At 43.7% G+C, this 15,713-nt stretch overlaps 1 protein-coding gene across 1 annotated transcript in view; it reads right to left on the bottom strand.

The window, feature by feature from the left end:
* Rrn3 (RRN3 RNA polymerase I transcription factor homolog (yeast)) overlaps nt 1-15,713 on the bottom strand; it is a 34,143-nt gene that overhangs the window by 5,065 nt on the left and 13,365 nt on the right. The window contains exons 10-15 of the mRNA NM_001039521.1: nt 13,700-13,792; nt 11,027-11,165; nt 9,761-9,891; nt 4,698-4,828; nt 3,034-3,218; nt 687-795 (exon numbers count right to left, since the gene is read on the bottom strand). Of these exons, the coding sequence (NP_001034610.1) occupies nt 687-795; nt 3,034-3,218; nt 4,698-4,828; nt 9,761-9,891; nt 11,027-11,165; nt 13,700-13,792 (788 nt within the window). The remainder of the gene's footprint in view (nt 1-686; nt 796-3,033; nt 3,219-4,697; nt 4,829-9,760; nt 9,892-11,026; nt 11,166-13,699; nt 13,793-15,713) is intronic.

The following is a 15,713-nucleotide window of genomic DNA, read 5'->3' as shown; positions in this document are numbered from 1 at the left end:
CAAAGATGCACTGAGTCCACATTTACACTCTGAAGAATGATGGCAGGAAAGAAGCCTTTGTTTTCCATAATCACGCCACTGTATTTCTCTAAGAGAGCAAATCTGTGCATACAGTAAAATCCCTGACTCACGCCATGCTGTGGTCAGAAGTCTGAAGCCGTGCCCAGTCCACAGCTCTGTGTACAGAACTTAGCTGGGGGAGGAAGTGCCATGAACTTTCCAGAACACCTCAGATTTGTTACTGCTGGACTCTGAATTCATTGCTGCATTCAGAATCTTTACCATCGTCAACGTGCTTCCTGAGAGCCATACTCACTCACTTATCCCAACCCTGACCTATCACGGTCTCCCCAGTTTGCTCTGTCACTAATACCTGTCTCCCTAGAATAAGGATCTGCGGCTTAGTTAGACCTGGCAGCACACGAGTTTGCCTGTTTAGTATTAGTTTGTCCATTAAGATTTCGAGTGCCGAGGCTGCGCTGGGTACAAGCAGAACTCCAGTGTCACTAAAGAATACAATACGTGGCTGGCTATGGTACTCTTGCAATAACAGCATTGCTGGTTTCTTCATATGCACTGCTCCTGAGAATGTACTGGAATTTACTCAGTGCCAAAGCGAAAGAACGGCATCCAGCACCAAGCTCCACCCCCTTGACTTTTAGATGTCCATAAAGGAAACAACTCACTTTGTGATAGCAGCAAAGAAATTAACCACTTGCGGCAGGCAGATCTTCAGTGGGTTCAGCTGGCTCAACACAATGCGCTCAAAATTTAGACTCTGAAGATACTGTAGACCTTTGATTAAAAAAAAAAGAGGGGTTAAGATACCTTTAAAAGCACAAATTATTACATATGCAAAAACCCAATTTAAGGGCTCTGTGGCAGGGCGGATGCTTAGGGTGGGCTTGAGCTCTAGCACACCACGTCCCAGAATAAAGACATTATAAACAAGTTACTGGCAGCAACGCACGAGTAAAGCTCAAGGCCTGCTGCCATACAGTACAACCTTCTGAAAAGAGAAGCCAGTTCCTCTTGGGTAACAGATTACACAGCAACCTGCAATCAGTATCTGCGGGCTCAGAGAGGGCTGAGGGCACACAGGAGAGAGACCACAGGAGCTCGCCTCCTAACGGGCACCAAGGACAGTCCAGGTCACGTGTGCTTCTTAGCAGCGCAGCCCTGCAACACTCTAAGGATGCCAGTTACTGACTGTACTTCCTCCCTCTCCCTCAGTCACCCTAGTGAATTCCTTCCTACAAGGGAGCCCTAGCCCAGGCTGAGGTAGACGGGATGAATGGAAGCCAACCTGGGCTCCATAGTGAAACTACCTCAAAAAATATTTTTTTAAATAAAATGTAGATCTAGTTACTATTTTGATCCAAGCAGACCAATTCACGTCTGTTTTCTTAATTACCAATTAAGTTGGTAATTAGATTACCAATTTAGTTGGTTATTAAATTACCAATTTAGTTGGTTATTAAATTACCAATTTAGTTGGTTATTAAATTACCAATTTAAGATTACATAGGAATGGAGAGTTGGCCCAGTAGTTATGAGCAAAAGACTGAGTTCCAAGCTCAGTACTGTCTGTGGCTCCAATCTCAGGGGTTTGATGCCCTCTTATGACCTCCATGGGCACCAGGCACACATATGATGCACAGACATACATGCAAGCAAAATATCCATACACATAAAAATAAAGCTAATAAACCTAATATATTAATAAATTATATTATATATGTATGTATACATACACACACATGTATGTATATATGTATGTATTCCAAAATCACATAAACAAAGCCAGGTATGGCACACAACTATAATCTCAGACCTTGGGAAGCTTAGGCAAGGCAGCACACACAAATACACACAGACACAAATAGACATAGTGTGTGTGTCTCTCTCTCTTACACACACACACACATACACACACAAGAGGCCACGTGCATGTTGGCCCATGCCCTAGGACAAGGGTTCTCAGCCTTGCGTCATGACCCTGTTGAAGGGCCAATTGACCCTTTCACAGGAGCCATCTAAGATTGTTGGAAAACACAGATATTTACTTTACGATTCATTACAGTAGCAAAATTACGGTTATGATGTAAATAATGAAAATATTTTTGTGGCTGGGTCACCACAACATGAACTGTATTAAAGGGCAGCAGCATTAAGAAGATCCACTGGCCTAGGGGGATGTTGTCCTGGGGCAAAACAAGGCCATGATGCAGTGCAGCAGGATGAACTCAAGTAAGTGGAGTCGAAGGCACTGCTCGCTCAAGCTCCAAGTGCAGCAGCTAAACAGTGCATAAACAGCAGCGGAAGGAATAAACACTGTTCACCCTTGAAGTGAACCCAGAACTCCGTTCTAGGTTCATGACGTCAGATGCTCCGCGGTGACACCGGCCCTCAACTCCCTCACACATTTAAAAATAAGCATGACCGCTGTCAACAGAGTGACCCATAGAGGATAACGCCTTGGGGAACTGTGAGAAAGGCTCCAGGAAAAAAAGCAGAGGGCCTTTCATCTCAGGTGCGTTGTCCCCTGGATTGCTCTAGGAGATAACTCTGAACCTCTTGTGACAAACATTTACATTCAATTTATAAGACAGGTTTATTCTTGTTGGATGTGGGAACATAGCTGTAGAACCCAATCTGGTCAGTGGACCATGATCTGAATATGACCTCCTGCTTTGCTTTTGTTTCCCAGATATAAGCTATGGTACACGCCAAGCAGGGCTGCTCTGTCTGTTAGCATTTATTTGCATGTTTTTCTGATCATGTGTTTCTGAACTCAGGCAACCATCCTTGGTTCGCTGCTCTCTGTGTTACCCTCCTGTATAAAGCACACTGAAACGGAAGGGAGGCTGTCTGCATTAGACTAGACCCCACCCATTCTCTCAGGTCCTCAGATCCCAGGTCTCGAAGACAACACCTGCACAGGTCGATGGAAGTCACAAACTCAAGACCAGTAGCAGTGCCCTAAAGGTATAAGTACAATAAGAAAACCCAGCCTGAACCCTCACAACTGACCTTGCTTCAAGTTTCCACTCAAAAGCTGCTTGTGTCTAAAAACAACAGTGTAGAACACAGCTTGGCAGGCTGAATAAAATGGTCCATGGAGTGCAACGTCACAAAAAGCCTTTGTTCCCGAATCCTGGTTAGTAAGGTACATGTGCAGCCAGTTAACCAAGAGATCCAGGCATGTCTTCACAGTGCTAGAAAGAGAAAACAGTCAGGGTTATTGCTTTTATCAGAAAGCTAGAGACAGAAACACACACCTGTCTTTCACTATCCATTAGAGAAGGCTCAAATACTACCTATGGGCTGGGGTGTAGCTCACTGGCAGGCAACTGCTTAACATGCATGAGGTCTTAGGGTCCATCCCCATCACAAAAAAGAAATAAATCAATAAAGTAATAATAATAATAAACAAAAAATATAGGCAAACAAAAAACTCACCAAAACCCTTACCCACTAGCAGAGCAAAGCAGAAGGAAAAGGAAGGTGGCAGGAAGTTGCCTTCAGATTTTTTGTTGTGGTTTTCCATTTGTTTTTGGACAGGGTTTTTCTGTGTCGCCCTGGCTGTCCTTGACCTCAGAGATCCACCTGCCTCGGCCTCCCAAGTGCTGGGGTTAAAGGATGCCTTCCAATTTTAAGGTGAAGCAGTGCTAACTTTTGTAGAGCAAGAGGCCTTAGGGCCTGATTTGCAGAGCAAGACTTTGTTTCAGAAAAACACAATGAAACAAAACAAAACAAAACAAAACAAAACAAAACAAAAAAACCCAGGATGCAGCTCAGTTTTTCCAACTCAGCTGGGGTTTCCTGGGTCAGCTCCTAACCCACTGGGTTTGTGGCTAAGGATCTCAGCTTCTTCTGGTCACAGACTTTCAGTTGACTGGGGATGGGTTAACAGCATCTCTCTGAAAGACAGCTTCTGGAGCCTCCTGAAGAAACTGGCCTCCATCCCACATCTAATTACCTTAAAAAGGGTTTTCCTCAGGACAAACAGACACAAGGGACTTGGAAAGCAAGTGAAAAATGACAAACCTACAAAAAGAATCAAAACAATCTACAACACCATGCTATCCATGAAGACAGACAGGCTCAGGAACAACACATGAACGCATGCTTTCTAAAAGCCTCATGTACTTCTTCCAAAATGGAGCCCTCCCTGCCTCAAGCTGCTTCTTAGAAATAAAGACAGACGGGCTGGAGAGACGGCTCAGCGATTAAGAGCATCAACTGTTCTTCCGAAGGTCCTGAGTTCAAATCCCAGCAACCACATGGTGACCCACAATCATCTGTAACAAGATCTGACTCCCTCTTCTGGTGTGTCTGAAGACAGCTACAGTGTACTTACATATAATAAATACATCTTTAAAAAAGAAAGGCATCTTGCATTGTAGTGATCAGATTTCCCCCTTGCTTTACAAAGACAGACCAAAAGTATAAAGTCAATTTCTCTGACTAAGATATTAAAAAGCATTTGGAGAGGAGGGCTGAAGAGATGGCTCTGCGGTTAATAGCACTAACTGCTCTTACAGAGGTCCTAAGTTCAATTCCCAGCAACCATGGAATCGGATGCCCTCTTCTGGTGTGTCTGAAGAGAGCAACAGTGTACTCGCATAAAATAAATAAGTACATCTTTAAACAACAACAACAACAAAAGGCTTTGAGAAAATTAGGTTACTTACATAAGAGGAATAAATTTAGCTCTGGCCAAAAAGCTCCCAATATAATTTGCAGCAGCCTGCCTGATGATGGCGGGGTTATTTGGATCCTGCAACTTTTTCCAGAGATGTTCCAAAAATGCTTCTGCAAATCCCTGTAACAAGAGAGAGCGCTCGCTTGATCTTTCTAATGCTGAAGATCTTCTAGCTCTTAGCACCTAACACTGTAGTTACACACTGCTAACACAAAGGGGCAGCCGTGGTTCTTACTGAAGCCAACCCCGGCAGACTGAGCTCTCCCCCCACCCATCCCTTGTGTCAGTCCCTGCTCCCCAGGCCTCAGCAGGGTGACAGGGACTGCTTGGCCTCTCCTACTATCTCTCCAGCCACATGCCCAGCCCTTAACAGAACCCCTTCTCCCTCCATCTCTTCCTCAGTGAGTCTGACAGACCTTGGCATGGAGACAGCTTTCCTTCGCCCTGTGAACCTTCTCAGCATACTACCCCCTTCTAGCCCGTCCTTATTCCTTCCTATCAGTCCCATACCTAGAAACACTTCCTATCCCAAAGGCCCCCCAAGAGTTCCAGGCAGGGACTCAGGTAGATGAATCATGCTGCCCTCCATTAAGATCTCTCCATTCTCACCCTCAGAGAACCTTCCTCTCCAACTCTTACTCCAGATGCAAGGGCCCCCTAGACACTTCATCCCAGTCTCTCTTCAACTGTGTGACCTAATGTGACCTACTCCTGACATACCTCCAACTCCCTGTGGACCACATCTCTAGTGTAAGCAGGACCACCGGTACATCTTTCCTGGAGGCCCCTGGGCCTTCTTTCTTAGCCCGTCTCTATTCCTTCCTGTGTACCACACACACACCTCCAGAGGTACTCACTATCAGACAACCCACCGCTTCCCTAAGATCCAGAGAGAGCAACAGAAACTAAGGAACAGAACTCAAAGACAAGACCAGGTATCAACACCAAGAACCCAAACTTCAATGCCTGGACAGCAGTTCAAAAGCACAACCCTTAACACCCAAAGCAATAAATACGCCTCCACCAGGACCCAGCAGCCTGCTACATAGAGCAGGCCCTGAGAGACGCAGCACAACAGAAGCACACACAAGGACTTTAAAACGGCAATTATGCATATGTCCAAAGACCTTAAGGAACAGATTGATATAAATAAATTCCTTAATGAAGTCCTGAATACATAGATAGTAGAATGAAATAATGACAACAGCTCAAGACATGAAAGTTAGAAAGGGGGCCAGAGAGATGGCTCGGCTGTTAAGAGCAGTGACTGCTCTTCAGAGGTCCTGAGTTCAATTCCCAGCAACCACATGGTGGCTCACAACCATCTGTAATGGGATCTGATGCCCTCTTCTGGTGTCTCTGAAGACAGCAACAGTGTACTCACATACATAATAAATAAATCTTTAAAAAAAAAAAAAAAAGCCGGGCGTGGTGGCGCACCCCTTTAGTCCCAGCACTCGGGAGGCAGAGGCAGGCGAATTTCTGAGTTTGAGGCCAGACTGGGATACAAAGTGAGTTCCAGGACAGCCAGGACTATACAGAGAAACCCTGTCTCGAAAAACCAAAAAAAAAAAAAAAAGAGAGAGAGAGAAAAAGAAAAAGAAAGAAACAAAGAAACAAAGTTAGAAAAGAAGCTGGGTGGCGGCAGCACATGCCTTTAATTAAAATTAAAAAAAAAAAAAAAAAAAAGAAATCCTTGGGGTAAATCTAACCAAGCACATGAAAAACTCACATAATAAAAACTTTTAAGACACTGCTGAAGAAAATACTACAAGATGGAAAGCTCTCCCATGCTCATGGATCAGTAGAACAAATATAGTGACAACAGCAATCCTAGAGATCCAACACAATTCTCCACAGAACTTAAAAGGGCAACTTCCAGCTTCATATGGAAACACACACACACACACACACAGAGACAGAGAGAGAGAGAGAGACAGAGAGAGAGAGCGCTAAAACAATCCTGAATAATAAGAACTGCAGGTATCACTATCCCCAATCTCAAAGGGTTCTACAGAGCTAGTAATAAAAACTGCATGGTATTGGCAAACAAATAGAAATGTTTATCAATGGAATCAAATTGAAGGCCACATACCTCTGGTCAGCTGATTTTTGACCAAAAAGAAAAACTATACACTGGGAAAAAGAGCACCTTCTACAATTATGCTGGCCAAGTCAAACTGGATGGCTGCATGGCTGAATGGGGAAGAATGTAAATAAATCCCTATTAATCCCCCTGCACAAAACTCAACCACAAATGAATCAAGGCTTCAATATAAGGCCAGATATACTGAATGCAATAGAAGAGAAAGTGGAGAATAATCTTGAACTCATTGGCACAGGAGAAGACTGATAGAACAGGCACTAAGAACAATAAATGAGACTTCATGGAATTAAAAACCTTCTGTGCAGCAAAGGACAAAATGGAAGACCACAGAATGGCAAAAGAACTTACACCAATTACACATCTGAAAAATGGTTAATATCTAAAACACATAAAGAATTCAAAAACCAAAACCCAATCAAGAAAACAACCCAACTTAAACATGGGGCACATAATTAAACAGAGTTCTTAAAGATGAAATACTTAGAGAAATGTTCAAGGATCCTTAGTCATCAAGGCAATGCAAATCAAAACTACTACAAGATTTCATTCCTCACCAGTCAGAATGGCCAAGATCAATAAGAGAAGGGACAGCTCATGGATGCAGGGGGCAGGAAAACACTCATCTATTGCTGAGGGAGTACAAATTTTACAGCCAGTATGGAAATCAGTGTGGTGGCTCCTCAGGAAGCTGGAAACAGATCCACCTAAGGACTCTGCATCCTGTCACAGAGACACTTGATCATCCATGGTCACTGCTGCTCTATTCATAAAAGCAAGAACTAGAAGCAGCTTAGATGTCATCAACAGAAGAGTAGAGAAAGAAAATACAGTACATTTACAGAATGGATTATACAATTCAGCTGTGAAAAAAAAGAGAAGAAAGAAAGAAAGAAAGAAAGAAAGAAAGAAAGAAAGAAAGAAAGAAAGAAAGAAAGAAGGAAGTTATTAAATTTGCAGGTAAATGGGTGGAGCCAGAAAAAAATAAATCATCCAAAGAGTCCTAACTCAACACCCAAAGACAAAATCATATGTGGATATTGAAGCATTTAAGCCTTCAATAGGCTTCAACGTAACCACAGAGGTTAGGTATAAAGGAACAAACTAGGAGGATGGGAGAATTTCCCAAGGTAGGGAAAGCAGAATGTATAGTTAGAGCAAGTCAGGGAGGAGACAGGAATGGGAGGGTTAGCTGGAGAGAGGAAGGGAAGAGCCGGTAAGGGAGGGACAGCTAACACTGTGGCCATTTGAAGGGTCACACAAAAACCTACAACAGAAGCTTCTAAAACTATACACATATTTGAAAGAAGTCTAACTGGAGGCACTAAATGTTAGGGTAGACAAACCCACAACTATACATCTTTCAACACAACCTGAAAAATCCAGGGCCAGGAATAGGTTACATCTGTGTTGTAACCCATTGTTTGGGTTGTTGAGTTATTGGCTAAAGAAATTCCCTAAAAATTCAAGCTATTGCCAAGTCTATGAGTTGCTCTCCACAAACTGATAGGGCCTGATAGCTAAAGATAACACTTGCAATCTCACTGAACAGAACATTCGAGTTGGTGCGTACCTTGAACCTTCACCCTCTACTACTGACTAGTGTGCACGGTACTAGAAAGACTCTGAATGCTATCAAAGGAGAACTGTGAATAGCAACCCAGCTTTAAACCCTTCGTTCTACAAGGGGGATCTGCCTGCATGATACACTGAGGCAAACAAAAGCAGCACAACTGCTGAAGTAACCAACACTCTGTGATTGAATTTAAGGCCCACCCAGGAGATGGAATCTATGCCCGACTGCTTAGGCAGCCAAGAACCTGAGAGTAGATAGACCAAAGACTTAACAAAAACCCAAATACTACTGTTTGGCTACAAGATGAAGCCATAAAATAATTTTATTTATTTATTTATTTATTTATTTATTTATTTATTTATTTATTTTGATTTTTGAGACAGGGTTTCTCTGTGTAGCCCTGGATGTCCTGGAACTCACTCTGTAGACCAGGCTGGCCTCCAACTCAGAAATCCGCCTGCCTCTGCCTCCTGAGTTCTGGAATTAAAGGCGTGCACCACCACACCTGACCTCATAAAATGATTAATAACATTCTGCTATACTTGTTGACTGGTGTCTCACTTCCTGCAGTAAGATGGGAATGCATATAGAGACCCACATCTTGACAACATGCAGTGAGTGAGAGACCGTTGACCACTGGGTTCTAAATGGGTTGTCTCCATCAAATCCCTCCCCTCAGGTCTCAGGAACTATGTAGAGAAGCAGGCAGAAAGAAAAACTATCTCCAACTCCCCCTTGCAAAGGAAAATCGGTTTCTCCTAAGGCCTTTCAAACCATACTTAAGGGCAAGCAGGTCCCATGCCCAGGAGGAGACTGACAATACAAAATCTTACTTAGTCTTTGCTTGTATATTAAGGTTTCTAATTTTTGTTTTTATAAGTCTTGTTTGTGTGTGTATGTACCATTTCTTTTTGTTTCTTTTATGTGCTATTACTTCTACTGTTGTTATTATTATTTGTGGGGGTTTTGTTGTTGCCTATTTGTTTTCTCAAAGAGAGAAAAAAGAAGGCCTTGAGTTGAAAAGTTTTTAAGGAGGAAACTGTGGAATAAATAAAACAGAGGCTAGAGAGATGGGGATTAGGAGTTCATATTGCTCCAGGAAATCAAAGTTCAGCTCCAGGGGATCTGATGTCCTCTTCTAAACGCTGTGGGCACCCACACTCACACAACTTACATAGGCACACACTGACATGCACAGGTACACAGACTTTTAAAAAAATAATACATTTTTAGTATTAAAAATACTAAAAATACTGGTAGCACACGCCTCTAATCCCAGTACTGAGGTAAAGGCAGACAGATCTCTTGAGTTCCAGGGTAGCCAATCAATCAATCAATCAATCGAACAGCACAGCAATGCCATTTTACTTACCAACTTGAAGCTGCAGAGGAAAAACATGAAGAACTGTACATGGCAGGAGGCATGTGTGGGCAACAGAAGTTTGTCAAAGATGGATATCAGATCACGGTATAAATCCTTTGTTTTATTGTTATCAATTTTACCTACAGAGAAAATTTAACTTTAATTTCATAGATATTTTCAAAGAAACACAATAGTATTAAGAACCAGCATTTGCAAGCAATGGTAGGTGGTGCACTCCTTTAATCGCAGCACTCAGGAGGCAGTGGCAGAGGCAGGTGAAATCTCTGTGAGTTCATGGCTAGCCTAATCTACAAAATTAGTTCCAGGATAGCCAAAGCTGTTATACAGAGAATCCTTCTCTTGAAAAACCAAACCAAACCAACCAACAAACAATCAGCCACTGGGCCAGGGCTGTACATTCATGAGGCTCAAGTACAAAAACTAAGGAAAAGGCCGACAGCCAAAGAGCAAATACAGACCAACCAAGAGCCCCAACACTAAGCAGGCAGCAGCAGTTCTGCATCCCGAGTCATCTCAATGGCTCCAGACTTTGCTTCTCTCAGTGTAATCCAAGAGGCTTACTTACAACCCTTACATCACACCCTGCTGTGAAGCCGCAGTCTCAGGCAGCGCAAGCTGGCCTGCAATTCTATGTAGAAAAGGCTGATCTTGAACTCATGTTGTTCCTGCCTCTACCTCCCAAAGTCTGAGACTACAGACGTGGACTACTAGGTCCCTATCTCCTAGGCCAATTGAACTCCTTATTTCCGTCTTTGAGACAAAGGTTCTCTAAGTATCCACACCTGTCCCGAGACTTGGGTCTCTAACTCAGAGATCCACCTGCCTCTACCTTCTGTGTGCTATCAAGCCTGGCTAATAAACTCATTCTTAAACCATGGAGGGTGCACAGACATGCAGTCTCCAAGTTGTTTCCTGAGGACTAGTTTCCTCTGTGAAGTTAAAGGTCCTGGTACTGGGCATAATGAATACACCTGCAAAGGCCTCTCAAGTAACTACAAAATACAGGCACCATCCTAAGATGGTCAGCACACCATTATTAAACTTCCTGAGCATCTCAAATACAAGTGATTTTTTTTCCTAAGGTTGTGCAAACTCCACCTAATGCCCAGCAGTGAGAACATCATGGGCTTTGACGGCCTCACTTTGAATACTGAGAGTCTTAACCCCATTGCCTCCATTTTCAAACTATGACACTGGCACGGAAGGTGTTGTATCTGACCCTTTGTATCATCCTCAGGGCACCCTGGAGGTTACCGTGCACACGGCAGACATCCTCAATGTAGGACAGCAGCAAGCACAGCAGGACGTCCAGGCGCTCTGCGGTGGGATGAGCCATCTGGTTAGGCTGCTCCTGGTCAGCTTTCTTCTCAGGGTCAGTGTCCTCATCTTCATCCTTTGAGCAAGTGAAAACCGACATTACAAATGTCACAGAAGTCCTTAGTGTCTAGGGAAACTGACAAAGGCCAGTATTTCTTCTAAAAGATGAGAAAACACACACACTGTCACAGACTCTCACGCAGAAATGTGGATCAGTCAGGTCTTGAATTTTCGATAAACACTAGTCTATTCTCTTTTTTCCTTTTATTTTTGGGGGCTCAAGGGGTGGAGCAAGGGTGAGAGGGAGGGACTGGGACTGAATCCTCATGTAAAGCAAACACGTGTGTATCCCCAGCCCCGACTCTCAGGAAGACCCAGATAGATACGCCAACATGTTCCCATCCCTGAGTCCGCAGTGTTGTGGCTGGGTCACCTTTCCCAGGTCTGGACAGGTATCTTTTTTGTTGTTGTTGTTGTTGTTGCAGGGTTTTTTTTATTATTATTTTCTTTATATACATTTCAAATGCTATCCCGAAAGTTCCCTGTACCCTCCCCCCCCCCCCCCGCCCTGCTCCCCTACCCACCCACTCCCACTTCTTGGCCCTGGCATTCCCCTGTACTGGGGCATATAAAGTTTGCAATACCAAGGGGCCTCTCTTCCCAATGATGGCCGACCAGGCCATCTTCTGCTACATATGCAGCTAGAGGTATGAGCTCTGGGGATACTGGTTAGTTCATATAGTTGTTCCACCTATAGGGTTGCAGACCCCTTCAGCTCCTTGGGTGCTCTCTCTAGCTTCTCTATTGGGGGGGCCTGTGCTCCATCTTATAGATGACTGTGAGCATCCACTTCTGTATTTGCCAGGCACTGGCATAGCCTCATACGAGACAGCTATACCAGGGTCCCTTCATCAAAATCTTGCTGGCATATGCAAGTGTCTGGGTTTGGTGGCTGATTATGGGATGGATCCCCGGGTGGGGCAGTCTCTGGATAGTCCATCCTTTCGTCTTCGCTCCAAACTTTGTCTCTGTAACTCCTTTCATGGTATTTTGTTCCCTATGCTAAGGAGGAGGGAAATATCCACCCATTGGTCACTGAAAATTGGTCCCTCTTTTTGATTTTCTTGTGTTTCGCAAATTGTATCTTGGGTGTTCTATGTTTCTGGGCTAATATCCACTGTGTTGTTTGCCAAGAATGCACAGCCTTAGCCAGGCGTGGTGGCGCACACCTTTATTCCCAGCAGTCGGGAGGCAGAGGCAGGCAGATTTCTGAGTTCAAGGCCAGCCTGGTCTACAAAGTGAGTTCCAGGACAGCTAAGGCTATACAGAGAAACCCTGTCCTGAAAAAAGAAAAAAAAAAAAAAAAAAAAAGAATGCACAGCCTCTCCAGTCACAGCCTCAGAACACCAATGTCCAGGAGTCAAAGGCAGCAGAGCCATCGAGATTCTCAGTGACCGTAGTGTATCTCATCTCCAGAGTCTACATGGGAGAAGACTTCAAAAACTGTCCTCTGACCCATGCTCCCACAGCACACATGTGCCACTTCCTGCCATACCCAGAAACAGGATCTCACGTCACTCCTCCCAGCTCTCTTGATCCATGATGCCTCAACTCAACAGTACCTCAATGCAGCTCAAACTTTAGTCAGCTGACCTCCACCATACACAACATCCCAATTAGAGAGTGCCGACTGTGAGGTATCTAACTGACAAAACATAGAAACTAAGCCCCAGGGTGATGGCTCGGCTGGATTCTATTCCACATGGCAGCTCACACCTGTCTGTAGCTCCAGTCCACAGCAGCTTCTGACACCATCACACAGACACGCATGCAGACGAAACACCAATGAACATAAAACAGGAACTAAGCTGGGACACTTTATGCCTGCTGTTTCCTCAGATGTTGGTGGCTCACAGAAACAATGAAAAACATTTGAAGAATGAAAGTGAAACAAATTTCACCAAAAACAAACTTAAAGCCTTAGACATAAGATAAGGTTACTGCACTTATCTTAAAGGGCTCCACTAGCATCTTACACAGGCAGTAAATAACATGTCAGCACTGGGCATATTACTTACCTGTAATCCCAACAACATACTCATTTAAGAAGGTATTCACAAGTCTGTGAAAGTATTTGTTTATTTATCTGCCACAAGTATGTAAGCAGGCACACATGTGCACACGTATGTACAAGCTGCTTAGTCCTCCTCCTTGGGACTGCTGCCCACCTCTGAGACAGAGTCTCTCACTCTAGACCTTACCACTTATTCCAGACTGGCCCAACTGCCATGCCACAGGCCTTCCTGTGTGTGCCTCACTTATGCTAAGACTCTGAGCACATGTCACTGCACCCAACATGTTTATCCGGGTCCTAGAGGTCAAACTAAGGTCCTTATAAACACAAGACAAGTACTCTGCCTGCACAGCTATTCTTCCAGCCCCTCCACTATTTTGTCTTAACAGAAATCCTTGGAAAAGCTAAGCCAGTAGCTGTCTTTCCACACTCTGAAGTGATAAAGCTTCTGTTAGTAGAAATGCTAAAAGGACAAGAATCAAAATAGAAGATTAAAACAAAGGCATTTAACCATGTCAAAACAAAGAGATACTGACCATATTAAACAGTCCTTCTGTGGTATCTGTCCCACCACAAGTCTGAGCTGCTTTCTCTTCAGCATCTTCAATATCCTGCCGCGATACACTCACCTATATCACAAAAAATAAATGAAAGCATTTAAAAATGCAGCTATTTGTAGCTGAAAATTAATCTACTATATATACTTTATATTGTCTTTTGAGACAGAGTCTCTCCACATGGCCCAGGCTGTCCTGTAACTCACTTTGTAGACCACATTGGTCTCGAACTCATAGAGATTGCCTCTGCAGCCCTAGTGCTGGGTTTAAAGGTGAGTGTCAATGCACCAGGCTTACTGCACTTACTAAAAGGCTCCATTAGCACCGTTTAACACTACACCACAATGGTGGTACAAACTACCACTAAAAAAACTGAAAAGTTATAAGGCAAGTCCTTCACCAGTGTACCTAATAGAGATGTGTTGTGACACTCTAGGCAGCCTAAGCACAATGACATTCATTACATCTCTTTCAAGACAAAGACATATTGTAATGTGGTAGATATGTAGTCACACTATCCAAATCATGGTTTTTCTTACTGCCTATGCATGATCCTTACAGACATACTTAAAAATATTCTTTAGGAATATAAGACTTCACAGGGCATGTATACAGGTAGCCAGATGTGTAACCCCAAGCAAGAAACTCCACCTCTCCGGGCGTGGTGGCACACACCTTTAGTCCCAGAACCTTTGAGGCAGAGGCAGGCGGATTTCTGAGTTCGAGGCCAGTCTGGTCTACAGAGTGAGCTCCAGGACAGCCAGGGCTACACAGAGAAACCCTGTCTCGAAAAACCAAAGAGGGAGGGGGGAATCAAAAGTTAACAAAGATAAAAAATATTAAATACTTTTCTCCACTAAGAATTCTATCTTGCTGGGCATTGCAATGCATGCTTTAATCCCAGCATTCAAGAGGCAGAGGCAGGCAGATCTCTGTGAGTTCAAGGCCCACCTGGTATAGACAATGAATTTCAGGGCAACCAGGACTACACAGAAATGCCCTGTCTCAAAGAACAACAGCTGGGGAGGGGAGAGGGTGTGTATTCCTTTAATCTCACCACTCAGGAGGAGGCAGAGGCAGGCAGATCTCAGTGAGTTTGAGGCCAACCTAGTCTATAAAGCAAGTCTAGGACAGCCAGGGCTCTGTTACAGAGAGAAACCCTGTCTTGAAAAACCAAAAAAACAAAACAAAATCAAAAGAAACAGTTGTAGAATTGTATCTCCTCAGGTTTTCAAGTATTCCAAAACTCAAGTCTTCTACTCAAGTATTCACTCTGCAGTATTCACTGGCAAACCATCTCAGAACACCAAAAACCGTAATTTAAGGACTTTTTAAATTTCACATGCAAGAGCTAAAGAATCGGCTTGACACTTAAGAGCACTGACTGCTTTTCCAGAAGACAAGGGTTTGATTTCCCAACAGCTACATGGTTGCTCACAACCACCCCTAGCTCCAATAATAGGGAATGCCTCTACTGACCCCCACACATACAATCAATCAATCAATATATGAATTTTACATATGTTATGTATATACAAATGCATGTGTGCATGTAAGAGACCTAAATTTACATATGTTTATGGGGGCAGGCCCAATGTTATCAGGAGTCTTCCTCAGCTGCTTTCAACCTTATTCACCAAGGCAGGGTCTTTCAGAACCTAGGGTTGCAGGTAAGGCCAGTCTAGCTCACCAGCTAGCTTTGGAGACTCTGTTTTTGCTTTCCAAGCACTTTCGCTATTAGCAGGTCACAACACCCACTGCAAGTTTTCATGAGCACTTTCCTTGCTGAGCCATCCAAGGACTTTTGCTTTGCTCATCCTTGATTGTACTAACCTGACACTCTCTTCTTCCAGATCCTCCAAACATCCACGAATTAAGTTACCCCCCACTTCTGACCATTCCTGCTCCCTGTCCTGACTGAATTGTTCCACTAGCATATTCTTGGCTCTCTAGCTACAACTGCTTGTAAGTGTCGCAGTAAGTGGTTTATTGC

The sequence above is a fragment of the Mus musculus genome, chromosome 16, assembly GCF_000001635.26.
Source record: "Mus musculus strain C57BL/6J chromosome 16, GRCm38.p6 C57BL/6J".
NCBI classification, from domain to species: Eukaryota; Metazoa; Chordata; class Mammalia; order Rodentia; family Muridae; genus Mus; species Mus musculus.
The sequence above is the reverse complement of the archived record's forward strand: the minus strand, read 5'-3'. Positions and strand labels throughout refer to the sequence as shown.